This window comes from Larus michahellis, chromosome 13 (genome assembly GCF_964199755.1).
Source record: "Larus michahellis chromosome 13, bLarMic1.1, whole genome shotgun sequence".
NCBI lineage: Eukaryota > Metazoa > Chordata > Aves > Charadriiformes > Laridae > Larus > Larus michahellis.
This window is the reverse complement of record NC_133908.1, coordinates 15222944-15249825: the sequence shown is the minus strand read 5'-3', so window position 1 is coordinate 15249825 and position 26882 is coordinate 15222944. Positions and strand designations below refer to the sequence as shown.

Sequence of the window (26882 nt, the reverse complement as noted above, 5' to 3'; positions counted from 1 at the left end):
CTAATGGCATTGTAATCTTGCTGGTCTGTATACAAGGCTACAAACAAGTCTCCTCTAACAGTTACACAGATAAATTGCCACTCTGGAATCTTTGGAACTGTGCCGATTTTGGAAGGTCTGTTTAAGATGTACTCTGATCATTGTCTCGGAGGAAATGTGAAATCTGTGAATTGCTGGGAGATTGGTATTTTATATTCCTTGAGTAGAAATCATTCTTCTGCTGAGTTTTGAGACCCTGTGCCACAAAAGGGACCTGCTTCCTTCCGTTTGGGATGCCTAAGTGTTTCTGCCATGCAAATGGTAACTGGCGGCAGGCAGAGACCGAGTCTGCGGTGTGCGTTGGTGCTTCTCCAGATTGATAACAAAGGAGGCAAATTATGTTCTGTGCCATTTTAAGAAGGAAGAGCCCAGTCCTGTAAATATCCCTGTGCTTGGATAGACATGGTAAATGCTCCCAGGCTTCAGACTCCAAGGCATAAACATTTAACAAGTGGCAGCAGCCACATACAAGATTACATGATTTGCTATATTCTTCATTCTGTAGAAGGAGGATCTACAAGAGGTATGTTTCCAGACTGATGGGACTGATTTTGTCTGTTGTGTCAGGAGGATCAAGACCGAGCAAATGAAATGGCTGATAGCAGAGTTTGGGAACGACCTGTCTGATCTGGTACGCGGTTCCTGTAGCAGCTCAGTTCCGTCCAGCAACAAGAACTACTGCTTTTTTTATTTATTTTTTTTTAAATTGAGGCTGCAATTATTTGGAATAAATCACTGAATTATTTGGAATAAATGATTGTAAAACTGTATTAGTTTTAGGACTTTAAAGTTATGCTTGTTAGGCCTGAGTCTGTACACGAGATAATTAGAAGGGATTTTTCACCAGAAGGATAATAGAAGGCTTCTCTTAAATGTAAATATGAGCTTATTGGCAGCACTTTACCTAAATTACAATACTTACAGAATGGCAATTGGGTAGCGATGTGGAAAACTGACAGTCACTGCATTACTGAAAGCCTGCTTCGTTGTCAGGTAGAGCAGAGTAAAAGTCTGTGACCAGACAGACAGAATCTATCAAACGAATTTGTCTCTCTTTTGTCGGTCAGTGCTTGTATATGCAGCACATAAAGAAGGCATCATATGTAACAGTGAAATTAAAGATCTATAGGGCCTTTTCCATCTCTCCTAGTTCTTAATAATTCACAGTGGTTTTAGTTCATTCTTTCCCATTCTTATTTTTGCTTGTACCGGTCAAGTAATTCTTTCCCATGCTTGCTCTTTTAGTATTTCTGACACACATTCAATACCTGCTGTCAGAGCTATTGCATATCAGGTTAAAGATACTTGCCACAATCTTTTTTCCATATGTAATTCCTTCATTACATTTTCAGTTCTAATTGCCTTTTCAGTGCTGCTTCTGCATTATCAATAACTTGCTGGTGAAGTGCTGGGAAATGAGTGCAGTAGGAGAGGAACAGCGAAGCTGCCTTACAACTGGAATAGCACATTATCATGATCATCCCATCCATGATAGAATCTACGTCGTAAAAGACCAAGATGGTTTGGTTTGCAGCCATGCGTTCATACGCAGGATTGCTTCACTTTTGGTTACAGTTCTTACCTCTCGCTCTACAATTCGTACCCCTCGCTCAGTTCCCAGTTGCTCTGCAGTTGGTTCTGCCATTGAGTATCAAGGTTTGGTTGGTTTGCATGAGCAGAATTTTGGATGCTAAACTGATGATGAACTGATTTACACCTGGCCAGAAAATAATTATTTTTCAGAAGTGACCAAGAAGGTCATCATGTTATTTCCACTTTTATTCCTTTATTGCTTTTGCTCATGCTGACCGTGTTCAGCAATGGTTTGAACTGGATGAAGCCTTGGTTTCTGTGCGTACTGACACCGAAGTCGTATGAGCTTTTAATGACTGACAGTCATTAAAACAGTTACTTCTGTCTAACTCTATGTGGAGTAAAGAAAGGAAACAGTATAAGGAATTTTACCACTAATATGCTTGCTTGAGGCTGACTCTGGAAAGGAAATATGGCCATGTTTTCCCCCACTGATACACTGCCCTCAAAAGGAAAAAAAAATTCTTTGCCTTGAGCTAGTCATAGTGTTATAAAGTCCGGGAGCATAAACCAGATCTTTTTTTAATGGCCAGACTAATTTTAAAGGTCATCTGTAAACTTAGCAAATATAACAAATTATTGATCCTTTCAAGCCTAATGTCTGAGCTTTGCTTGTAACAGCTTGCGAAGACCCCTTCCAGCTACAGATCTGCATTACAACCTCCTCTGTACAACCATGGTTCAAGCTCAGTGTGATTTTTTTTTTTTTAACATAAAGATTCAAAAAAAGAAGTTTCAGGTTGGTTGGGTGTCTGAGGGGATCGGTAATGTATTATATAAAGTTAGACTCACAGGTCGGTGGTTTGAAACAGTGTATGTTTGTGAGAAATTGCTGTTTCCGTGGTGGAACGGAGGTGCTGGTCTGTTCAGATAGTGTTTGCGTGACAGAAACTGCATCTTTAATTGGCATTAAGTAATTCTGGCTGATAGTCCCAGCGGGCTGATAGTCAAAGCAGGGTCATAGATGAACTGGCTTGTGGAGCTGGGGGTTGAATTCTGCTGTGGACGCAAGCAGTAGTCCTTATGCTGAGGATTTCAGACGGGTGAGCAGTGATGTTATGGGGAAGCAGATAATGTTACTCCTTTCTGTCTGCTCTGTGCACGTGCAAAGAGCTTCTGTTTCAGGAGTGGCCACTGATAATCTCACTTTTTTAAATGGCAACATCTGTGCTGGAGAGAAAAGAAGGTAAAACGAGTACAGATGACTCCTCAAGACTGAGTTTGTGCTTTGGGGTCTGCTGTGGGATCGCCTCTTGTTATAGATCACCCCTTGTAATAAATCTTTAGTAAGAAAAGAGGCTAATTGCAAATATATATTATGGAGTAAGCTTCTATTTATATAACCTTTGAATTGGATGGTTTAATTTGATTGAATATTTTCTTATTTTTGGTTTTTGCAAATAGCTCACCCCTCACCTTTCCTGTCAGGCTCGGATGGAAGTTGCTGCATGGCTGGCTCCTTCTGTTTCTCCATGTAGAAAAATTTTAGTACCTCTCTAAGCCTTACGTTCTTTCAATGTTGGATGCTTGAACACACAAAGTTAAATGAAGCAGCGATGCTCTTCTGTATTTTTAGGCTGGAGCCAACAGCTGTCCTAGTTATTCTTAAGTACGCTCTCAACTTTATACTGAAAAATGTCATTGCAGGTCAGGTTCTGCCTAAGTGTTTTGTGATGTAGTAGTGTGCTGGCCTCTCTGTTGTAGAACAAAGCTGACTGAGACTTGCCGTGGTCACTGGCAGGTTCTTAAGTTCTTATTTTGATGAGCTCTCCTAAGCTTACTGCCCAAAGTAGTGAAGCTAAATAAAACTGTATCAGAAACTCTTCATCATGGTGGTGAAGCAGACTACGTCTGCATCTGCTTCTCTGACAGAGATACCCCTTTTTTGAAAGAACAGGCTCTATCAGAGTCGAGGGATTAGGATGAGGCGTGTCTGCTCACCGTGGACAGATTGTGAAAAGATCTGGGCTGACAGTGGTGTTGGTAATGAGGACAATACGAGTTAAACCTCCAACTGGATGTGCTTCTCCAACAGCGAGTTGGACTAGATGGTTGTTGTAAGTCCCTTCCAACTGGAACCATTCTGTTCTATTCTAAGAATCTTAGATGTAGCTCCTCAGAGAGTCCAAATTGTCCCCGCTCCAATGATTGCAGTGATGCTGTATAGTTTTACAGCACCTCAGGGTTGTTTCCCACTTTTAAAATTGTTATCTCCAACACGGCAATGACAAGTTATTCCTTGCATTAACTGTAGCCTAAAGAAAGAGCTGCTCTTTGAACATCTTTCTGAAGAAGATTTATCTGATTTTTTTAATTTTTTTTTGAGAGCTCCTTGGCTGTGTATCTTTAGACACTGTCATTGTACAGCCGTTCGATTTATTCCTTTCTTCCATTCTCGTCGGGCTGTACCAGTGCAAAGGGCTGCGGTAGAGCTTCAGCAGGCTGTGGTTTGGGGAAAAGATGATACTGCATATGGATGAATCGTGTCACATCTCGTATTCATACAGTCCCAACTGAGCGTGTGAACAGACACAAACGAAATTCCTGTTCCACATTTTACAAGAAAGTTCAGCAGTAGAACTGTCTGTCATTGTAAATCAGTAAGAGAAGACTCCGTAGAGAGTTATAAGTGCTGTTTCTGACTGTTACAGGATTTTTTGTTGAGTATCTCAGGGCTCAGGAGTAGGGTAGCTGGTGTAACATACCTACATTTCCACTGTGTGGAAGAGAAATTTTGAATAGACAAAACAGATCTTTTACAATGCAATAGTTTTTATTGTGTAAACTTTCAGAGGAAACTTTAAAAGAATTTTAAATTAAACCGTGCATTTCTTTAAATTTAGAAAGTACGTTCTGTGTCCTGAAAAGCAGGATGAATTTAACGTGTGCAGCATGTCACAAAACTCTGTCACTTCCTTGCCTCGTTTCCTCTTCCAAAGAAACCCGTGAGCTCCAGAAAAGGTATTTGTTAAAGCAGTTTGTGGTTTTTCTTTTTTTTTTTGAGAAGTACTATGGATTTCTGATAGACAGACTGTCCTAGGGAAGAATCACCACCACTTAGCACCGCTTGACTTTGCTTCTTGGGACTCTGAGCAAATGAGACAATTCATCTCACTGTGCAGCTAGTTGCATTTCTTACATGAAATTAATTACCACCGTTTGTCTTTCTCCCCCACCTGTATTTTTGTGACTAGTCTCTTTAAATTATCCCTTTACTGTCCTTCTGAGCTTTTCATACTTCATAAACTTTTTTAAAGCTTTCTCTGTTTTGAAACACTGATAAGTGAACACAATATTTCTGTTTTGTAGAGTTGCTTCTTTTTGAATAATTCCCTGTCTCTGACGTGTTACAGAAACATGTCCCTGTTGTTGATGGTCTGTGATCTATCGGGTACCAGCCACTTCTGTGCAACAATCATGGAAACAATAAATGGGCTATTTCTAAGCATTTTTAATCCTTTGTGGCAGTCATTAAATGTTTGGGTTTTTCCTTTGTGGTATTAAAAAAATTATAGATAATTATATAGCATTTAGATACTACCTATATAGTTAGCAGTTACTCTTTGTCTTGTGGGTCATGTGTGCTTAGTGTGGTACGCGATCACGATTTTATTATTTATAAGTGCTAAGAGCATGCTTTTACCTGCCTGGGTCCATTGTGTTGTGAACACCTTGTAAAGCTTGCTCCAAGAGAAGGCCAGGTTGTATCAGAGACACACAAAACAGACTAAACTGGATTTCGAAAACTATGTGTGTTCTTTGAGGGGTCTTGCTGACGTCTTGCAAAAGGCACCAGCGCAAAGCACGGCTTATTGATCTTGCTTGTGAGCTTATTGGGAATATCGGTGCTTAAAGTGATCCAGAAAATGTGGTTTATCCAGCTAATAGAAAGCAGATCCAGTCTGTAACTGCATTCACAGTGTTTTCTGGACAAGAAAAAAAACCTTATGAAGAACGACTGAGGGAGCTGGGGTTGTTTAGCCTGGAGAAGAGGAGGCTGAGGGGAGACCTTATCACCCTCTACAACTACCTGAAAGGAGGTTGTAGAGAGATGGGGGCTGACCTCTTCTCCCTGGTGACAAGTGATAGGACGAGGGGAAACGGGTTCAAGTTACGTCAGGGGAGGTTTAGATTAGATATTAGGAGACATTTTTTCACTGAAAGGGTTATTAAACATTGGAATAGGCTGCCCAGGGAGGTGGTGGATTCACCATCTCTGGAGGTGTTTAAAACAAGGGTAGATGGGGCACTGAGGGACATGGTTTAGAAGTGGCTCTTGTCAGGGTAGGCTAAAGGTTGGACTCGATGATCTTAAAGGTCCCTTCCAACCTCAACAATTCTATGATTCTATGATTCTAAGAAGTAATGGATCAGCTGGCATTCTTTTGAATACCTGGTTTTCTCTGTGTGTTCATTATCGGTGCTGCTAATGGTGTATGGGTGGCTCTCCTGCCACCTCCAGCACTGCCTAAAGCAGGCACATTCTTGTTATTCTTAAAGTGCATTTTATTGCTGGGTGCTGCTGTTTGGGGAGTAGCAGGGCTGACTTACTGAGGTTTTCTAGCACTTTAAAAGACTTTCTTGCAAATTTTTTTGAAGTGCTCTTAACACCTGCTAGTTTTAGTAATATATAAAAACCTGACAGGAAGGTGCAAAGAGGATAGAGCCAGGCTCTTTTTGGTGGTGCCCAGTGCCAGGACCAGAGGCCGTGGGCACAAGCTGAAGCACAGGAGGTTCTGGCTGAACATCAGGAAACACTTTTTCCCTGTGAAGTGTGACCAAACCCTGGCACGGGTTGCCCAGGGAGGTGTTTGAGTCTCCCTCCCTGCAGACAGTCAAAAGCCGCCTGGACACGGTCCTGGCAGCCGGCTCGGGGTGGCCCTGCTTGAGCAGGGGGTTGGATGAGGTGACCTCCAAAGGTCCCGTCCCACCTCATGCCTCCTGGGACTCTGTGGTTTATTGCCTACAGACAAACTGCCACCTCCAAGGTTCCCACGAAATGATCCAAGTGCTAAAGGGAAGTATGCTTTTCTGGTTTAGACGTGTCTGTTTTCATTCTTAAACTTGTATTTTTCAGCAAACGGTAATGGTTTAAGCTGCTGGTTGTTGAAAGGCAGGTCCTGCAGAATGGCTGGAGTTGCTTGGCAACGAGCGGGAGCAGGGAGGGAGGCAAGGAGGAAAGAGCAGCTTCCGAATCCATGAACAGCAGCATCCCCTCTGAAAGCACTGGCATGTAGAACAGGAGAGTTTCCGCAAAGACCTACAGCGTTTGGGAGCATTTCTCGGGGACATGAGGGAATATTGTGAATATTGGAACATGGAATGAAATTGTGGTTGCCTTTGAATTCTGCTACTTACAGTCAAAAATACTGAACTACGTAGGGACAGACACTTCTGCCTTTTCCCGCGAGGGAAAGGCCCTGCTGCCTGTGTCTGCTCTGGAATAGCAATGTAGGTTTGACAAGAAGCTTCACCTCCGTGTGAGGTCAAGCTGTATTTGTCAAGTGTTTTGATCAAATTAGCAACGTTGCTAAGGAAACTACTACCAGTCTCCTCCGCTCAGGTTTTTATTTGTTCTTTTCTGTGCTAAAAGCCACTTGCCAGTCCTTTTAGCATAACCAGCTAGAAGTAGACCTATGTAACTCGTGGGTGTCAGGGGAAAAAAAGAAAACTGAAGTCAGAAGAGGTATACAAGAATCTCAGTTTTAAGGGCAGAAAGACAAAAGCTCTTAAAGCTGGGTAGCACTTTTCACCTGCAATTTGATCAGATTACCCGTGTATCCATAGCATTAGAAGACGTGCACTCAGGAAATGTGGGAAAGAAGAACCTAAACTGATTACAAGTCTCAGAACATGCTAGGAAGTAATGACATGAGGTGAGAAAGTCCAAAGGGTCATGGAAGAACAGTTGGTTTTAGTACAATGAATAGTACAGGCGTGTGCATCAGTTTCTGTTCTCAGGATAAAGATGGGTGAGGAAAAAGATGGAGTGAGATGATCCTGCTGGGATGAACGTACATTCTGGGCTGCCTGGATTTTCTCCTTCCTTAGAAAGAATCTAAATGCTACAACTTCAGCCGTGAAATTTCCTCTTTGATATTAACCGCTTGGCTGGAATTACAGCAATGACTCCGCTTCTGTTACGGGCATGCATAGGGCCATCCTGTACTAGTTCTAATCACTTAATTTCCAGCATGCCCAGATAATAATACTTTCCTTCCCTTAATGTCTCTTCTTGGCTCTCTGTGTAGTATTGTGGATTCTTTGGAAAAAGTACTATTCTTAAAGATTTGGAAGGTGCCTCTTGCAGAGTTAGTTCCACCACTAATAAACAATAAATAACATGCCCTGAAAAACAAGGCACAGTTTTAGTGCTCTGAGCTAGAAGGCGGTTTCCCCCCTCAACCTCAAGCTCCGTTCCTTTAGAATCTGCAGAAATATCCTTGCAGAGGAGGTGACTGAACCTGTCCTTCGGACGATGTCAGTCCCTCTGTGCCCAACAGGTGTCTCCACTGTGGCATGTGCAGATCCCCCGTTGTCACCGCCCTTGCGAGAGGGGCAGGTCAGGTGCCCGTTGTCCTGGTGTGGTGCGTGTGTTAGAGGTGATTTATTTGGCTCTTTGAATTTCTTACTTGAGACAGGAGATGGTGATGGAAGTCAGCACGGGAAAGCTGGGAGAAGATCCTTCTCCAGAAGAGGACAGATAGCAAAAAGGGTACATTTTGGTAAATCCTTGCCTCACAAGTATTACTTTGACCCACATCTTGACTGAATTACACTTGTCTCCATAGCAGCAGTAATTGTGCTTCCTACGGAAAAAGGGAGGGGGAAGTCATAATTAGAAGCAGGTCCCAAACACGATGTTTTCTGCTCAGAATCGTGTAATGAAAGAGCTGAAGCTTCTTAAGCCAATAACAGTCGCAATCAACAGTTCAAAAGCAAACACCTTCCTTGGTAAGACACAGTTAAAATTTAGGATGTATTTCCTATCCGATAAACTACAGAAATACAGATTTTGCCATAGGGCTATCATAAATATTTCACAGGCACATTACATTTAAATAACGCTTTTCTTGATAAATGCAGTTACTAGCCAGAAAATTTTTTTTTGTGACTGAAACTTTCATCCTTAGGCTTCTTGATGTGGAAGTTCCCCATCTCTGGCTTGCAGGGTGCTCCATATAAATAGCTTTTTCCTTGCAAATAAAGAAAGATTTGGGCCCCAATAACGTTTTCTGAAAATTTTAGCATATAGACGTGTGTGCCCATGAAGACTCAGAGTGCTGTTTAATTACTTCTTCCCTGTGTTTTGTTGTTGTTTGTCCCCGCAGCAGATGAGTTTGAATGGTTATTCTGTTAAAATTACTTGCCCTTGTGTGGACAGAATTCTTTCTAGTTCCTCATGTGGAGACCTGGAAATTATTTATGTGTTCTACGTGCATCTTGTTTGAAGCGTTGGCCATGGAGCATGCTGGGTTTAGTGGCGATGGAGTTGACTTTCTTCATAGTGAACCGTACGGTGCTTTGTTTTAGATTTGTGACCAAAACAGTGTTAATAACACACAAACGTCTCAGTGTTGCTGAACCATGACTACACAGCATTAAGGCCACCTTTTGTTTCTCCCTGTGGTAGTGCTTGTTTCCTTTCCTATCATACATATAGATAGAGTAGAAGTAGTACTTAGATGTGCGTGCATAAATAGTTACGGTCACAATCGAGGTGCCAACAGAGATTCTCTTGCTACGCTGTGAAAGGAAAGATGATGAAACAGGACTGTATGCCGTTCTCTCTTTTTAATTTCTTTTCCTTCTACAAGGCATGGAGTAGGGCTCTCATTTGGAATACCAAAGGGTAGGGTAGAGAACAATGCAGTGTTTTGCCATTCATTTCCCAAAGGGTGTGAAATGGATGGAGTTTTATCAAAAGACTCGGTCCATTAGTTAAAAGAGACCTGCCTAATTCTACAGCAAAAGCCCCAAATGAGGTAGAAAATATGGACGTGCATTTGCCTGCCCTCCAAAGATGAGTGGGTTTATTTTCCGTACACATTCCTGGTTTACCCATCGGCACTGTAGGCAGATCTTTGGTGGGAATAGTTGCTGTGTTCCTGCTGGTCAGTGGTCTGTGTTACAGACCGTGGAATGGTTTGGGTTGGAAGGGACCTTTGAAGGTCATCTAGTCAACCCCCCTGGTATTGGGCAAATACCACTCCAAGCTAGATTTGCTTTCCGAAGAAAATATTTACAAACGAGTGCCTGGCAGCCAGGGTGATGAATCACAAGGAGAGCAACATGCAATGCCGTGTCCTGCGTTCCCTCTGACCAGTGTGGGAGAGAGTCCGTTCCCTCAGTCCTAGCTCAGTATCGGTACTTGAGAGGGGCCTCCATATCACAAGATTACCCTAATCTTATATTAAACTATTTGATCATTTCATGGTACCGCTGAATAATTTGTAATTAGTAACAGGCACCTGTTACTAATTTGGCCTCAGATAATTTGGCCCGTGTGCCCACCTACCCGCCTTGCCCCTCCAGCTTCATGAATCCAGTTGTCGGTAATGAATGCCGTAGGCTTCTTCCTTATCTTCAGCTCAGTTCTGCATCTCTTTGAACTAAATCATGCTACAACTCTCTAATTAGTCTTAAGCAACCAGTTTTTCTCAGCTGTTTCCCCTGTCAGAAGTGGTATTTTCCAGATAAGTGTATCCTCATTTTTCAAAGCCCTCTCCTTGCTTTTTCAGCCCGGATTATACTTCTGTGAAAAGAGCTTTTTCTGCTTGACTAAACAAAGTATTTTCTGAAGTGATTTTCAGTCTTTTGAAGAGAGTCAGCTGCTGAGATGTGAACCCCAGGTAACCTAATAATGAAAATAATCCATGCTACTGCTATACAGCATAGGACAATCAATCTTTGTTATCAGGAGAACAGGGTGAAGTGCTATAGTCCAGTAGCACAAGGCAACGGGAACCAAAGGTAGGTGGCCCAGAAGACCGGCATAATATGCAAAACCTTTGTAGACCTTGGGTTGTCTCCTCGCCTGCCGCGTTCTTGCCCTTCGCTGTGTGCTCTCTGTGACGTCTGTACCATGATAATGCTGAGGGACCCCAGCGCCTCTACTTGAACTTCAGGCTTCTCCCTTCCTAAATAAGAAAGGAACGGCAGATTGTGCATCCAAAGCACCTTTAGTGTGGAGGTTGGAAGTAAAATTTCATTGTAAGTTGCACAAGAACTTGCCATAAATTAACGTCTAGAGATGAGTTAGCATTTGCTGTTTTTTGGTAATCTAGAGAAGTGAGACTCTTTTCAGAACTCCAGTACACCGGTTCCTACGCTTCAAGGGAATTCCTTTCTCCCAGACCAGGAAACCTTTCCGAAATACTTTCTCCCTTTCGTAGCCCACTCCTGCTCAGCAGCTGCCGTAGCTCAGATCAAGTGTGCAGTGTCTGATCTTTAAACAATTGCAAGGTGCCGTGTGTGCGTTCGGCGTGCCGGGCTGAGGCAGACGAAGCAATAGGCGCAGAGTCGTTGTAATGAATTGAAAGCTGCTTTAATAAAATCAGAAATAAAAGGATTTGATTTTATTATGCTTCATGAATTTGCCAAGGGACTTGGCTATTAGGAGCTTGATCTCCATCCCTCTTGCTGTGTTGGTGTATTGTTAACTGTTAAAATGCCGGCACCTTTCCGACTCCAGTGAGCTCACAGGAAAGTGTTCAGCGTAAGATCGAGTGGTTACTCTAAATCATGTACCTGCTGAATAACTATCCAATTTACCTGCTTGCTAAGCTGTAGAATGACACAATAAATGGAATTCTCATAGACTTCAGAGAGCTGAACTTGCAGTCTGCTCACCAAGCCATCTCCAGCAGGACTTTTTTCTACTTGCAGTAGATGTGATTGCTTCTAGGCGATGCACTTTGGTTGAGTAGAGGGAATTTCAAGGTGTAACAACAGAATTAGAACGTAAAAGTTATTAAAAATGAAGGCTTATGCAAGAAGGGAGATAGCGCATCAAATAGTTCTAGGTTCTTGCCGAAGATTAATTTGAAAAAGACAATTTAAAGGATTTTTTTTCATTGAGTTGTAAGATTGAGGTCTAATATCAGATATGGCTTAATAACACACAGTTTTCTTCTATGTTAGTCAACATCTTTAGGATAAAAGGAACTATTTGGTATTTGGCACAATATACTGGACTGTCAGATCCTCAGTCCAAATTTTAAAATACCAGTAAATCAGGGAAAGAAAAAAAAAAAGGTACTGGTGTAGCCAGTCATTTTGCTGGATGGTTTTGTGCCAACCAGCCAAAATGCTGACCATTATTCAGTCATAAATATTGGAAGGAATAAAATTTGTTTATTCCTTATTGATGTGTGTTTGGCAGAGAAAACTCTGTTCGCCGGGAGCTCCTGTGACGGTGCCCAGAAGCCTGGACCATTCCCTCAGCATGGACTCACAGTACCGTTTCTCAGGGAGGAGAGATGTCATGACCTGTGCCAGGCTCCATGAATGGGGGATGATTCCGTACGGGAAACGATGGCCCGTGGCTCTCCCGACACAGTGGTATTTTGAGGCAGGGATGCTGTTGGGGCGAGCTGGTTCTTACTTTTTCAGCCATTTCACCTTTAATGAACTGTTTACCTTTGAGGGACCAACATTATCTTCTGCTTCGTGTTCATGTTATCGCACAACTTGTCCACTGATTCAGACTGAACTTCACAAAGCACTAGCACTTGAATTTTCTTGGCTTTGCTCATTACTGGAGAAAATTAATTGGTTCCCTTTGAAATGGTCATGAGGATTCCATTCTCTGATGGAGGAGATGGAAGCTGCCTGCATAAGAGGATGGTTTCAGCATTTTCTGGCAATTGAATCACTACGTACTGAGTGGCTTTCCAACCTGAGAAACTGAGACCTTAAAAACAAACCCCAAAATCATACTGCATTTTCTTTAATCTTAAAGAAGTTAGATAACTCTCTGACTTTGAAAGAGTGAAGAATGTTTGCCATTTCCTTCAGATGCCAGGCATTTATACTGCCTTTATTCTGGATATTTTCTATGGCTTTGAAAATAGTGCCAACATTATTTCTTTTTTCAACAGCAGGAAAAAAAAAAAGAAGTTTAAATATAGCAGAAATGCCAATCACTGGGGTAAGAATTAAGATGAGGAGTGCAGCAGCTCACTCCCTTTTGTGACAGGTGTATACGCACAGCTCCTGCTTTGCTTCCTGTTAATTATCTTTACTCGGGAAGAATTTCAAAAACCTCCTGTTGATCATGTCAAAACAACACATTTTGCAATCTGTCCGTGAATTAAATTAAGCTTCTTTCTGACAGCGTCGTGGTAAATGGCATTGTCTGATTCTGAGCGTTCATTTTCTTTACTGGGGTACCGGCTCTGCCGTGTACAGAACTCTTCAGAACTGTCCCTGCAATTGACAATTAAATCAATGCATTGATTTATGGAAATCCCTGCGTTTCAGGGCACGCGGCTCTGCTGTTGGACTAAGAGAAGGGCAGAGCTCCGTGATACGCTCGCTCTGATGAGCGAAACCAGATGGAGTTCCTTTTCTGCACTGCCACACCTATTCTTTCCTGTCCCTACTGCTTTTCAAAGCTCTGCTTTTCATTTGCATCTTCTCGGCGATGTAATTTGCAGCATGCTGCCGCGCGTACTGCCCGGAATCCAGAGGAAGGTGCGTGAACAGAAGCAGAGGACTGGGAGCAGGTGTTTGAGGGCAGTGCTGGACAGGATGGAAACTACTTTGGGTGCTTTAGGTGAGCGAGGCTGATGTGTTCTGGAAGCCTGAGCTTTGTCTTCGTTCCAGAATAGGTGCAGCCCTTGTGGAAGGGACACAACCCCTGACTACAGGGGCTTGGAGCTGAAACACCTGCTATGAGCTACCTGCTCTTGCCTCCGCATGATCTCAGGGACACCAGCCCTCAGGACGGAGGAACTGCAGGGAGAAGACCCTGACCATTACACTTCCAAGGGCCCTAGTACTCAATATTTATCGATCTAAGTTTTGATACTACGTTTGCCATTAAATTTATTGTTTTCCTCCGAGATGCTGCACTGTTGCTCATTCATCATAGCAATGAAAACTATGACTCTGCACCGCTTCTTAATACAAACCCCAGTTACATTGTGGTGTGTTCATATGTTAAGGATTTTTAACACTCCTGAGACTCTGTTCATTTTCTAGAGGCTAGTCTCAGAACAGTACCAAGAGGGGAAAGAAAAGGGAGAGCAGATGTCTCTGAGAGGAGAAAAAGTTGCATGGCAGTAAAACAAATAATGCAATTACCAGGGAGAAAAGCCAGAGCTTCTTAGAATCAAATCTTAGGTCCTACAGCAGGATGTTGGTAATAATGCACTTTATGGACCACATTTTGAATCTTGCACCATCTTATTCAGATAAAGCAAAGCTCAGGATTGAGAAATTGGATTGTTCTCAGCCTAACAAGTTTTACAGGCCCTGTACAACAGCAGTATACTGTAACGGTAGTATATGGCAGCTCAAGAACTTACAGTTTCTCAATTTGATGGATATAAAAGATGTACTAAGAATTTTGCTTCAGGCCCCAGTGAATTCTGCACAGGTGCTGGGATTGGTATGTCTCCTTTGGTTTTCTTCCACTGTAATGCACAAAGTGCTCCAGCCACATGGAGGGAAGGTTGTATTTCCCTCAATGCACGCGAGACAACGCAGGGTGACGGGAGAAACCGATGCACTGAATAGGAAATTACATGGAAAAATCGAGTTTAGTCCTAGTTCATTTATCCCTTTCCCCTGGACGTGGGCTGAAAGAACAGGCTTTTCTCCCCAAAATAATATCCTCTGCTGCCCGCTCTATAGGTCAGATTTTTATATTGTGTGGCGAGCACCACACCACAGGGCGACTTTGGTCCTGTCGTTGCTTTGTCTGTTTGGCTTTAATATGTGGTGAGACTTGCAGCTTTTCTGTGGGTGATCTCAGCCTTTCGAGTATTGCCTAAAAAGATACTTCCAAGAACCGAAACACTCTTTCTTCTGGTGAACCCCAAGCTTTTGCATTTTGGAGCATCATGATTAAACCCCATTCTGGACTGCTTTAAACCACCGTCTTGGATTCTACTCTGGGGAGAAAAAAAAATGTACCTGTGAGGGAGGACAGTGTTATTTTGTCTCTTTTACCTGCACGAGGCCGGGACGTGAAGGGGTTTGACATCACACGCATGCCGCTAGTGGAAAAAGCCAAACCTCTTGAACTGGGTTTTCTTGCAATTTGTGGCAAAAAAAAGTAATAAAAAATGAGACGAGTAGAAGCTTTACTGACTAACCCAACACCCCGCATTTCACCTCTTCTTTAGAACGCGGAGGTGCCGGGAGCCCACGCTGCCAAACCCGAGCCGCCACCCCAGGACCCGCTGCCCCCCCCACCCCGGTTCGAAGCGGGCCGCCACGGCGCCCGGCGGCACCCACCGCTCCTTCCCCTGCCTCCGTTTTTCCTCGGTTCATCCCGTCCGCACCTCTGCGGCCCCGGTATCCCCCCCGGGAGCCCGAGAGGGCGGCGGGGGGCGGCGCTGGGTGCTGCCGGCGGAGGGGGGGGGCCAGCCGGGGCGCGGGGCGGGGCGTGGGGCGGGGCGGAGGCGGCGGCAGGACCCGGGGGCTCCCGGCGGTGCTGGGGGGGGCGGCGGGCTCTGCCGGCGCCCGCGCCCCTCTCTGCCTCCGTGCGCGGCGGAGCCGGGCCCGGGCCGGGCCCCCACACTCGGCGCAGGGCGATCCGCGCACGATGCGCCCGGGAGCCGCGGGTCCCTGCGGGCCGCGGGCGTGAGCGGTGCTGGCGGGGCGCGACGGGGCCGGCTGGGGAGAGCCCCCGCTCCTATGGCCGGCGCGGCGGGGCCGGCTCCTCTCCGGCGGGCGCGGCGGGGCGCGGCGCGGGCCTGGCGGCGGGGCCGGGCAGCATGAGCGCCGGCTGCCGCCCCGCTGCGCTCGCCGCCGGCACCCAAGCGCGACCTTGATGCTCCGCGTCGCCGCTCTACAAATATGATGAAATGGCAGCCCCGGAAGAAGGTGGGTGGCGAGGCGGGGCAGGGCCCGCCGCCGGCGACCCCCTCCCGGTCCCGGTTCCCGTCGCGGGGCCGGCCCGTGTGTCGTCCCCCTCCCACCCCCCCGGCGGCGTCGCGGGAGGCGTCGCCAACTTTTCCTTTCCCCTCGGGCGGTTGTCGCCGCCCGCCCCGCCCGGGACGCCGAGGGGAAGCGGCGGCGGGGCGCGGCCGAGGGGCCCGAGCCGGGCTGCGGGGCCGCCGTCCCCTCGGCTGGGCCCCGGCGGGGCGCGGGCGGTCAGTCCGGTGGTCGGGCCGGCTCCTAACATGGCTGCTGGGCCGGAGCGGCGGCGGCGGCGGGACGTGGCGGGCCGGGGCGAGCGGGGCCCGGGCGCGGTGGCCCGGCGGCGGCTCCGGTACCGTCCCGCCGGGCAGGACGCTCTCCTCCCAGGGCGCTTGGCAGCGCTTTTTATTGACATTCTTTTGAGGGAAAATCGAGCAAACGGAGTGTGCTGTGCCGCCCCTCCTCGGCACTGACCCCTTGCTCCTGGCAGCTGCGGGCTATTATACTTTTTTATTTTTCTTTTTCCTTTTTTTTTTTTTTTTTTTCTTTTGGAAAAACCTGCTTGAACCAGCAGGGCTCCTTCTTTCTTTGTAGCATGATGTGTGATACTGTGTTTTACATCAGGGAAGAAATAGAAATCATATGTGAAATGCATGAGAGCGTCTCTTGCTTGGAGTGCTCGACATGGAAATAAATGGTGCTTCGGAGTGTCCTGACGGGAGCGTGTGTTCCCGCCTCATCCCTGGGTAATCCGTCAGGCTTTGTGTCACTGATACCTCATCTCTTTTCAGCTGTTCTGAAGCTCTTCCTTTAATTTTCTTTTTTTTCCAAGCAGGCAATTGCTTCTAGTGAGAGGAGTTCTTATTTCAAATCGTTGTGTCTTCAGCAGGATAAGCAGATGACAGGCAAGCTCGTTGGGAGCGTCTGTGCATTTTTCAAGCCCCTCTGTGCCTCCTTTCAAACTGGTTTTAAGATGTCTACAAGCTATAGATTTTTTAAATGTCTGTTTTTACTATTTTCAACTGAATGTGCAGTCACTCCTGTGGTTATGGCTGTGGAAACCCCTCCAGGCCATGGTTACAGCAGTATCGACTGAACCACTGAAATATTATTCTTGGCTGCTGGCTGGACTCCTCGGCTCTGGAAGATTCCGTTCCGAGTGTCAGGATTCACTCTGCAGTATTGGCTCACCCGCTTATGCTTAAATCACGATGTCAGATGGCTATTTTTTTTTCTCTGCATTATCGTCTGTGTCCAAATCGAGTTGATTTTGGGCATCCAAGTTTGATGGTGCAGTGGTACCAAAGATAGCTGAATTCCTCTGAACTGTCAAGCATCTTACTAGTCTGAGCAAAAACCAGTCCCTGCTCCTGCTATGATGTGATGGAAACTATGTTCGTGTTGGAATAGGTTCTGTTTTCTACTGTAGTACCAGTAAAATCTCAGCAGAGGTTATTTTGTCAGTGTTGCCAGCAGACTCACGTGAGAGCAGCCGGGATTTCTGCTGGCCGGGCCGGGGTGCCTTTGTGGTGTTGCCGTCATGTGCTTTACAGAGCGGTTTCAAGAAAATGACTCATGCAGACTGCTGGAGAAGGCACTGCTGCTCCGTTTCTTAATAGGACGCAAAATGAGAAAGACAGTGTAGTAGCTAGCGTTCCCGAGGCCCTGGGTCCTTTATAGCCGTCGGTTGTTTCTGAAAGTGCCTTCTGAGAAGTGATTTGCCTGCCTCTTGTCCGTTAAAATACCCAAATATAAGAGCTGTCAGCTCTATTGAATGAGGAGCCTTGATTGATTTATTAGATTTGTACTCATTTTCTTTTGCTTTGCCCACTTTTTTTATTGTTATTAAATGGTTAGGGTGCTTTTTTTCATTGTGGGATTTTTGCTGTTAACCACTGTTAAGCCGTGCAGCGTAGGATGGCGTGCAGTTTATTAGTCCTGTGTGTAAACCTGGGGTAAGCTCCTTTGTTTGGTGATGCTAAGATACAACTATCGGCTGTGGCGTGTAAGGCATTACCTTGCCTTCAGCTAATGAAAAAAAGAGTTTGCATGTGACTGAAATATTTTTTTTCTGTTGCAAACCGCGTATATTTTTTCTAAGTTTAGAAAATTACTAAATTTTTCCACAAGCACCAGCACTAATAAAGATTCTTTCCCTGTGGTCTTCCGCGACTTGCCTCTGGCTCTGTTTCCCTTCGGGTTCCCCCTGTATCTCCGCCCAGCAGGTGGCTGGTTCCCAGCAGGGTTCATGTTGGTGGCCCAGGTGGCCACTGCCACTGAAACGTATTTCTCTGTTGAATGGTCAGCGGGCCCAAAAGCTGCCAGAGCTGGGGTGGGCGGGTGGGTGGCTGCAGTGTGCGGTGTGAGCCTGTTTCCTTGGGAAGCCAGGCTGAAATTCAAGCATAAGTGGGTCAAGGTGAGCAGAACTGCACCAACAGACTCTCAGGAGGCTAGTAATTAAATTATGCATGATCTGGATACAGATATGGTTGATGCATTATATTGATTATATTCTTTGAAAAGCGTAAAATTAGCCATGTTAATATGTTGAGTGGCTCAGGCTGCAGGAATTGCGTCTTTCTTTCCAGTCCATTCCTTATCACAACCTCTCTGTGAAGCTTCCTTCGGCCTCAGGGTACAGTTTGCCGGCAGGATGAGGTGCCACCTGTGCTGTCCTAGGGATGCTGGCCCAGTGGCTCCCTGGCGATGGGACCAGTCTGTGCTGTGCTGCTCTTTGCTGGATCTCATCGCCCCGGACGCCCCTCGGGCTGCTCCGACCCGTCCTTGACTTGGATGCGCTGCAGCCTCTCGGCTGAGGGAAGAAGGGAACGGCTTGGATGGTGGCATGTTCTTGTTTGCTAATGCAGATTCTTTTATCTGTGAATAATAATAATAAAGCCATTATACTTGTGATCACATAATGGGATGCTGGAGTTCAGGTGAGAGAGCACTTTTTTCAAAATATTGAAGCCAGCAAGCTGAAAAAAGTAGCGCTTCAGGTTTATTTAATGTACCTTGTGCGTTATGCAGGGCAAAGTGGTAATTTCTGCCTGCTTAAGGAGCCTGATAACAGAAACCGTTTTACATAGGAAAAAAATTGCACATAGGAGTCATTTGCTACTCAGTTACGATAATTAAATACTGGACAAAACCTGAAATCACTGACTGTGTCAGGTGCAGATTTCGTGGAGGATTCAATAAATCATTAATAGCAACACAGTGATGAACTGCAATATCCCTTTGTTACTGACATGCAAAAGTTATGTTTATTTACCAAGAGCATCTCAGGAAGAGGGTTCCTTCATGGGTACTAACTCCTCGAGAAACAAATTGCTTTTTTCAGTTTTCCTGCAGTACAGAAAAAAATATGCTCGTAGTAAATTCATGCAAATCTTGTTATATTTCTGCCATAACTTATTCTCTCTGAGATCTGTATTGGGTTTCTTTGAAGTCTGGATCTATAGTATTATGATACGTCTAACTCCTCTGTTAGGATTTTAAATTACGTGCTGTGACTGGGCATTTCAGCTTGGTCACTGTCATTTTTAAAAAGCGTAACAGTAGGATCCAAAAGCTCAGGGTTTGTTTTGTTTTTTGTTTTTTTGGGGTTTCCTTTTAGTCTGTACCCGTGCCCCACGATTCGTGGCTCCATCTGTCCATGCTGCTACTTAACCTGGGGGTGCACATCCACTCCTGCGCGGACGGAGGGGAACCGTTTCCTCCCTGTGCGGAAGCGGAGTCTGAAGAGAAGGTGTTTGGGTTCATCAGACAGTCTCTGTTAATTTCATTAGAAGCAACAGAGTATCTTTTTCGTGGCCTTATTCTTCTCAGTAATGGTTCCTGTGTGGCCTATTATGCAGAAGCGCTGTTGGGAAAATACGGTGAATGCAACGTGTGTCGTATGGCTTGTGAAATGTCAGAGGGTGTGGAGCTGAACGGGCTGATTCCCAGGCGGGCTGCCTCTGTAGGAGTAACCTCTTCCCTCCCTGTTGGTTGGTGAAACGAGTGTGCTACAGAGCAGAAAAGGACTGAGAAATACTTGCAAGACGATGATAATTTCCGCATAGGAGCGTGAGCTTGGTCAACCCTTAGGTTCCTTTCCCTACAGGTCACTGGGTTATGGGCGACAGTGGGATTGGTACCATCAGGATTCACTGATATGACAAGTGCTGGTTTTTTGAAGCTGGAAAATCACACCTGTTTTGCAGAATTTTGCTAACACTGGGTGAAAATAAGCAAATTGTTTGTTTGGGGTTTTTTAAATTTTTTTTTCCTACTTTATTTTTCCCCTTCCCTCCCCCCTCCTGCTTCTTCCTTCCGGTTTTATAACTGGAAGTTATCAGAGAGCACTTAAACTTAAAAGCATTCACAGTAAGCTTTCCTATGTCATATTTCTTAAGAGGCTTTTAAAATCTAAATCTACCCTCTTAGACGCTTAAATAAACAAAAATGGATAGTATTCCTGACCTGTTAAATATTGTAGATCTTTTCCATTTAAGGCCATACCGTACTTGGCTCTGGAATGATGTTACGCCTGAATTCATAGGAATCCGAGCTGGTAATCTGTCGTTCTGCAGAGTGACGGAGCTCTCTCCTCCTCTTAACAGCAACCTGGAATGAAGAAGCTCCTTCCAAAGGTGTCGGGTCTCAGGAGATGTAGGGTCTAAGGAGATGTTGGGTCTGCAGCTGAATGCGCTGCCGGCCACAGGGCTTTGCTTTTTGGACTTCTGAGGGTAAATGCTGTCTCCAGACCTTCCCAAGCTGGGACTGCAGGAGCCCTGCTTGCTAAAGATTTCTGAAGGCCTTGTGGTGAGTTGGTTCGGTTGGTTTTTTGTTTGTTGGTAGTTTTGAAGGAGAAAGCCTTGAAGAAGAGGCTCAGAGGAGATCTCGCTGCTGTATGAGCAGAAGGAGGCACCGCTGGAGAGGGGGTAGAGGAAACAGAGAGACTCTGCTCGGAGGCGCCCAGGGCAGGTGAGAGGCAATGGGTGCGACTCTCGATGTAGGAAATTCTGGCTAGGGGCAAGGAGCAAACGTTTTTCCTTGAAGGGGGTCAAATATTGGAACAAGGTTAAATCTAACTTCAACACATGACTAGCAAAGTTACAGCTGCTTAAGTTTACATTTTTGTTCATTTATACCAATTAGTAGCCTGTGCTGCCTGAATATACCCTTTGTTCAGCAGTGATTGATTAGAATTGTTGTGGGTCCTGGCTGCTTCAGTGGAGAATGAAGAGGGAGAGAGCTTGCCAGTGCTGTGTTCTGTTGGTGAAGTGCTTTGTGCAGTAGTAAATGAGACTTTGGAAAAAGCACAGAATTTCAAAACAAGAACCTAACATTCGGCAATTGATTTTGCTGTTTTGTTCTCCGTTCATGTAAGTGTTGCTCTTTTGTGGTGTGGTACGTGGATAAGCCATGAAAGGCATTGGCAATCTCCGCTTTGCGCAGGAGGGTCGGGTCGGAGGGTGGCTGCCCCGGAGGAAGCTGCCTGGGCAGGAGCAGGTGAGGGCGATGTCACTGCTGATTTCTGTATTTCCAGACCCACAAGAAAAACCTGTGAAATCCTGATCAGTCTTGCCCCGCACCCCACACATCCTGACGGGATGTAATACGCAATTTGAAACTACAGTGCATTATCCAAAGTTTTTAATATATGATAGAGTTTCTACATCTTCTCTTGATGGATTTTCAGTCTCAGAGGTGTCGTAAGATACGTGACACCCACTTGGTTTTGCAAACTCTCTTTCCCTACTGTGAACACAGTAAAGAGCCAGCGATTTTTGAGGGGCCAGCCCCCCAAAACATCATCATTTTGTCATTTGCTATCAGATTGCAGTTGCCTCTTGTCATCTCTAGTACTTGTCTTTCAGGGTCTTCTGCTGTATGGATTACTGACTTCCCCCTGACTGTGAATATTTAGGGTCTTCCACTGTGGTAGAGATTGGCCCTTTGATAATGCTATTTAGCTCTTGGGTGGAGCATGAGCTCTAATAAGCTTCGTTTGAAAACCAAGGTTCTAAAATGCTTGGAAGATGCTGTGCTATGAGCAAGCTCGATCCATCACTGATATTTCAGGTACTGCAGAAGTTTAATGAACGCTGCGCTACCTCTGGTTAGAGCAGGCTCCATTTTGCTGTTCTGCTGGAACCCCAGCCTGTGCCCTGGCGGCGTAGGATTGGGAGTAACGTGTAAACGGGGCTGTTATATGGGAACAGAGATGTGCAGTGGCAGCAGCAGCCCAGCAGACACTCTTCCCACGGTTAGTGGCATGACATGTGGGATTGTACATGCTTGCTTATGAAAAATAGTGGATAACTGACACTACATTTTCCTGATGTACGTTTTGCTTATGCACGAGCACAACAAATGCAAAGCTTAGTTTCTTGTAACCTCTGGTATTTTGTTTGAGTTTATATGGTTTTTACAAATACTGCTGCAGCTGTTGCCATACGTGTCCTTATTGCCCAAGAAGAATGTGCTTCAAAATGTCGTCTTCGAGCCTTTGATTTACCCAGCAGAAAAGAACTTAATTGGACAATGCAGCATTATAAATGATCTTCCTTTGACTTAATTTGTGGACGTGGTTTATTCCTCCTCTGCGTGTACTTTTAAAAGTCTGTGTCTTACGCTTTTGTAATAACCTAATGATAGGGTCATCGAATAGGGATTGGTGATTCTTGTTGTTATTGTCAAAGATAAATGTGTTTCCTGGCAGAGCAGAACTGTGGGTTAATCAATGTGATGAGAACATGCAATTCACCAGGAAACAATTCCTCCTGTATTTCCTAAATAGAGCATTTGATAGGAATATTCTTTGCAGTAAGTGCTGTACTGGAGAATTTCAGAGTAAAAGATAATTACTTGTAATTATGGAAACTTCTACAAGGGAAATTGTCTTAATTTGTTCCTGCTAAGAAATGAAATTACTTTGTTTGCAGCATTTGAATCCTTTTAGGAGATTAATGCTTCATTACTGCGAATGGGCTTTGTAACCTTCTGGTATATCTAAAATCACCCTTGTAATCCCGCTCCTCCATTTCACTTTCTACTAAAACTTAGTTTGGTTTAGAAGAAAAGCCAATAATGTACACAAAGCTTCTCTTAAACTGGATCTGTTATTTCAAGAGCTGACAAAAGAGGTTAAAAATGAGCAAATAGAAGCACAAGAAGAAAGTTAGATGTGGGTGAAGGTGAAAAAAGAGGATGTGGTACTCGACAAAGGTAAGAATTTACTCCTTATAGGAAAGGTGCAAGACGTGCATGTTGTGTGTTCTGGTAATCGGGGATGCCAAGTCAAGGTGAAACTTCAGGTGTGCGTAAGAAGCCTTTTCAGTGCACGGCAAACTGGAGAAGATCATAACAAAATAAATAAACGGGGCAAGGGAATGGATGTGACTAGTCAGTCTTCTCTGGGTCAGTGCAGCGTTCTTCCCCTACCTGGAGAGGACGGGAGCCCGCTCCGCCTGGCTGCAGAACCAGCATTCGGGTGTACTCAGCATGGTACCAGGCTCAAATACCTGCAGCCTGTCGCAGCAAGGCTTAAATCCTTGCTTGGCACTGCCTCCCGGAGCTTCCATTTACGTCAGGGCCCATGTCTCTGTCCTCTCTTGCAGAGAGCCGAACTTGGGTCAGGTTGGCTTGGAGGACACTGCTCTGCATGGTTTATTAGCGTGCTCTGTTGGTATACGTTTATCAGATTTCTGCATTTGAACATTGGAAAAGAATTTTGCGATTTGGAGTCTTTCTGACAAGTTTGAATGTCACTTCTCAATGTTACGTGGAAAAAATGGAGTCCTCAGCTGCCAAATGAAATTAGTTCTTTTTAGCATATTTGTAATGTTCTTCTCTGGGCTGCAGCTCCCCTGCTCTGGTTAATGGACCCTTGCAATAGGGATTCCTGGGTCAATTTGTAAGAACAGCAGCAGCTTGTATTGCTAAGTATGTTTAACTGGAAACTTGGATTATAGGTTTGACAGGAACAGCTAAGCATACAAATCTGACAAAATACAGGCAAAGTGAAATTGTACGGTTTATTGACAAAATACTGGCAAAGTGAAACTATACGGTTTATTGATATAGGTTGGATGGACTGCTTCAGCTGTAGAGTGTCTGGGAAGGAGAGATGCATGTGGAGGAGTGGGAAAGGATTCCTCTGGGGAGGGGAAGAGGAGGGTCCAAAACTCGGCTAGAGAAATGTCCAGTGCGGGATAATGGCAGAAGCCCAGGATGGCGGGGGTTTTTTGCTGGGATGCTGGCTTAAAAAGGTTTGGAGTGATGAATAGGGAAATGTTCTATGATTGCTTTCTCCTGTGCTGAGAAAACCAGGACTTTATAAATAATACCTGACTGTGTCATCGGTTTAATTGGAATCATCTCCGAGACCGTTACTCTTTGGTTAGCCACAGTTAAAAATGGCGGCAGCGTTTGTCCTGGAATATTTATTAGAGCTGTAGGGATTGTGCCATCGGTGTAGCTGAGATCCATTCCCCCAAAGGCCAGGCTATGAGGCTTGAGCTGATCTAGATGATGGCTGCTGTCGTTGTGTCCCTCCGGGCTGGGCAGTACCTCTCGCCCCGGCGCTGGCACTGGTGCTCACTGGTGCTGGGCTGGCGCTGGGAGTGAACCCGTGGAGAGCGTGTTTGGTTTGGGGGGCTCAGCTCCCTCAGCAGCTCACCACAGCCCAGCTGCTCACATCCAAGAGCTCCGAATGAATGTCTGTGGGGAGATTTTGCGGTGTCAAGACGACGAGCTGTCGGAGGGCTGGTGGCTGTGGGACTGGTGGACACTGGTGGTGCTCAGGAGACCCTTCACCACGGTTTTAACTCCAGAAGCTTGGCGAGGAGGGTAAGAGACTTGCTCCAGGGATGGTGTAGCAGTTTATTGGGGAAAGCAGCCCTCAAGGTTGTGCTGGAGATGCAAGCGAAGGGCTTTCTTTCCACCTTTGTTTGTTTCTACCTTGAAATCCGTTTTCCGGGAAGTCCATGTTGGAGTTCTTGAGGAGCATCCCAGAGGAAACAGACTCGTGCTCTCGTTTGCATGCATGTGTTGGGCAGCTTGGAGTCAACACTTCCCAGTTTGAACGGATGGGAATGCTTCAGGGTCTGTAGCGTGGTATCCTTTTGCTTAGGAGGTAGATGGTACTAATTTAGGTCTCAAAACTACAGATTTTACCACTCTTTTTCTAAGCTACGAAATGGATACTGGCTGTTAGATCAGGAAAATGTTTAATTTTTAAGGTCTTAGTAGACTTCATTTTCTGTGCATGTAGAGGTATTACTGTAGCTTCCTGTTAGCTCACGGAACTGCAGAATAGTGATGGAAAACCACTGTTAAGCCTTGGTGTTACTGTTGTAATTTTTTATTTTATGTGTTTTTTGACAATGAGTAGTAAGTCATGTTTTCAAAGTCTTGTTTTTTCCATTATACGGAAATGTGACTCTTCCTATCAAAGTTGTTTGTTGTTTCTTTTATTCTTATTTTCATTATTTACTAGCTTGCTCCATTTAATGGAGTAAACGAGGATTGTGAGATGAAGCTAAGTGTGGCACCTTATTGCAAACTATGTTTACGTGCCTTTCCTGGGAGCATGAACAATTCAGTGACTTCAGCTATTTTAATAACCCAGATCTGGGCTTGTTTAGCTTCTTGCCTGATGTACGCTGCATTGGAACAAAACCGTACAGCTGAGATGGGAATGTTTATGGGATAGCCTAGTCTGAAACTCTGGAATCAGAATTAATTTTCGTGGCTTTAGTTGCAAGTAATTTCTGTCCTTTTAATGGAAAGGAGTTTGTAAATACTACAAACTACAAAATACGCAGATCCTCAGCGTGCTGAATGCCAGCCCGCCTTGGGTCTCCGCGTCTGCGGCACTTCTGGGCAGACGTCTGGCTTGGGGGAGGCAGGCTCTTCAGCCGGGATTCTGGGGTGGAAAAGTGGGGGAGCAGCCTGGGGGGTAACCTGGCTGCCGGTCGGTTGAGGCGCTTCCCTCGGGCAGCTCTGCTGGTACAGGGCTCACAAAACCCTGCAGTTCTGGGAGCTGCCGCCTCCTCATATTAATTCAGATGCCTTGTATTTGTGAAGAAACATGCCAAAATACGTTCTGAGCTAAACTGTCGTCAGAGGGATAAAGCAACTGTCTGATCTCATGGTAAATGATGCTGGTTTCCTTTCAGAATTTTTTGTGTTTTTCTTTTTACCTTGTCACTATTATTTTCTTTTCTGTTGTGATCATCTTGTAGCCTGCCAGGTGATGATACCAGCTCATCTACCTTGAAACTCAAATCTGGAATGGAAGGAAAAGCAAATCCATTGATATTCTGCCAAGTATCCACGTTTCCCTGACAAACCTGCTGTTTTGTACCTTCCTCAGCAAACACGGCTAAGGCGGGCTGTCCATACGCCTCCCATATGGATCACTGCAAGGGGCAAGTCTGCCTTCTCTTAAAGTGGAATCACACCTAAGGAGCCGTGAATTAACCGCCATAAAATATTCTACTATTTTTACACTTAAGTGGCAGGAAGGAGGGACTTAGAAGGCTGATACATAAAATATCCAGCTGTGTTATTCATGTTAATTAGAACTTTACAGAGACTGTTACGACTTGGCACCATCCCATTTTCCATAGAAATGTTAATCTGTTATGGTTGGAGAGCCCTTTCCTGAATTTCTGGGTTCTGGATCTTAGCTCTTGTTCAGAGGCAGACCCATACGAGACACATCTGGGCAGAGAGAGCCCACTGCCACAACGTGGAATTCGTACCATGGCGTCTTCTCTCCCCAGACTCACATGTCCCCAGGCTTCTTGGCATGTCCCTGGTGCCTTCCTGGCCGTGGGAGTTCTGGTTTCCCAGTTACACCTGTGAAGTGCCGAGGGGCTGTAAAGCCATGAGTTTTGGCATAGCGGGGACTTTCTTAGCCACAATTCCTGTGACCATAAAAGACACTAGAGTTACAGGACTTCAAAAAGCAACAGACTTTGGAACACAGCTTCCATCGTTACGACCTTATCATGCCGGTTGGTCGGAGTCCTGTGGACAGCCGGCCAGACCTCTCGCTAAACGAATCAGTTCTGTGTTTAGAAAAGCCATTTTCCTTTAAAACTCTGCCTCTCTTCTTGCCACTACCTTCGTGGTAGCATAGCTGCTGTTCTTGAAAA

General features: G+C 45.2%; 1 protein-coding gene across 3 annotated transcripts in view; it reads left to right on the top strand.

The window, feature by feature from the left end:
- TTC28 (tetratricopeptide repeat domain 28) overlaps window positions 1–26882 on the top strand; it is a 173289-nt gene that overhangs the window by 39127 nt on the left and 107280 nt on the right. The window contains exon 1 of one of the 3 annotated variants that reach the window (XM_074607075.1): window positions 15534–15690. The exons of the other annotated variants lie outside the window; for them this stretch is intronic. Within the exon in view, the coding sequence (XP_074463176.1) occupies window positions 15664–15690 (27 nt within the window). The 5' untranslated portion in view covers window positions 15534–15663. Of the gene's footprint in view, window positions 1–15533; window positions 15691–26882 lie in introns of those variants that run through there. 3 annotated transcript variants of the gene reach the window in all.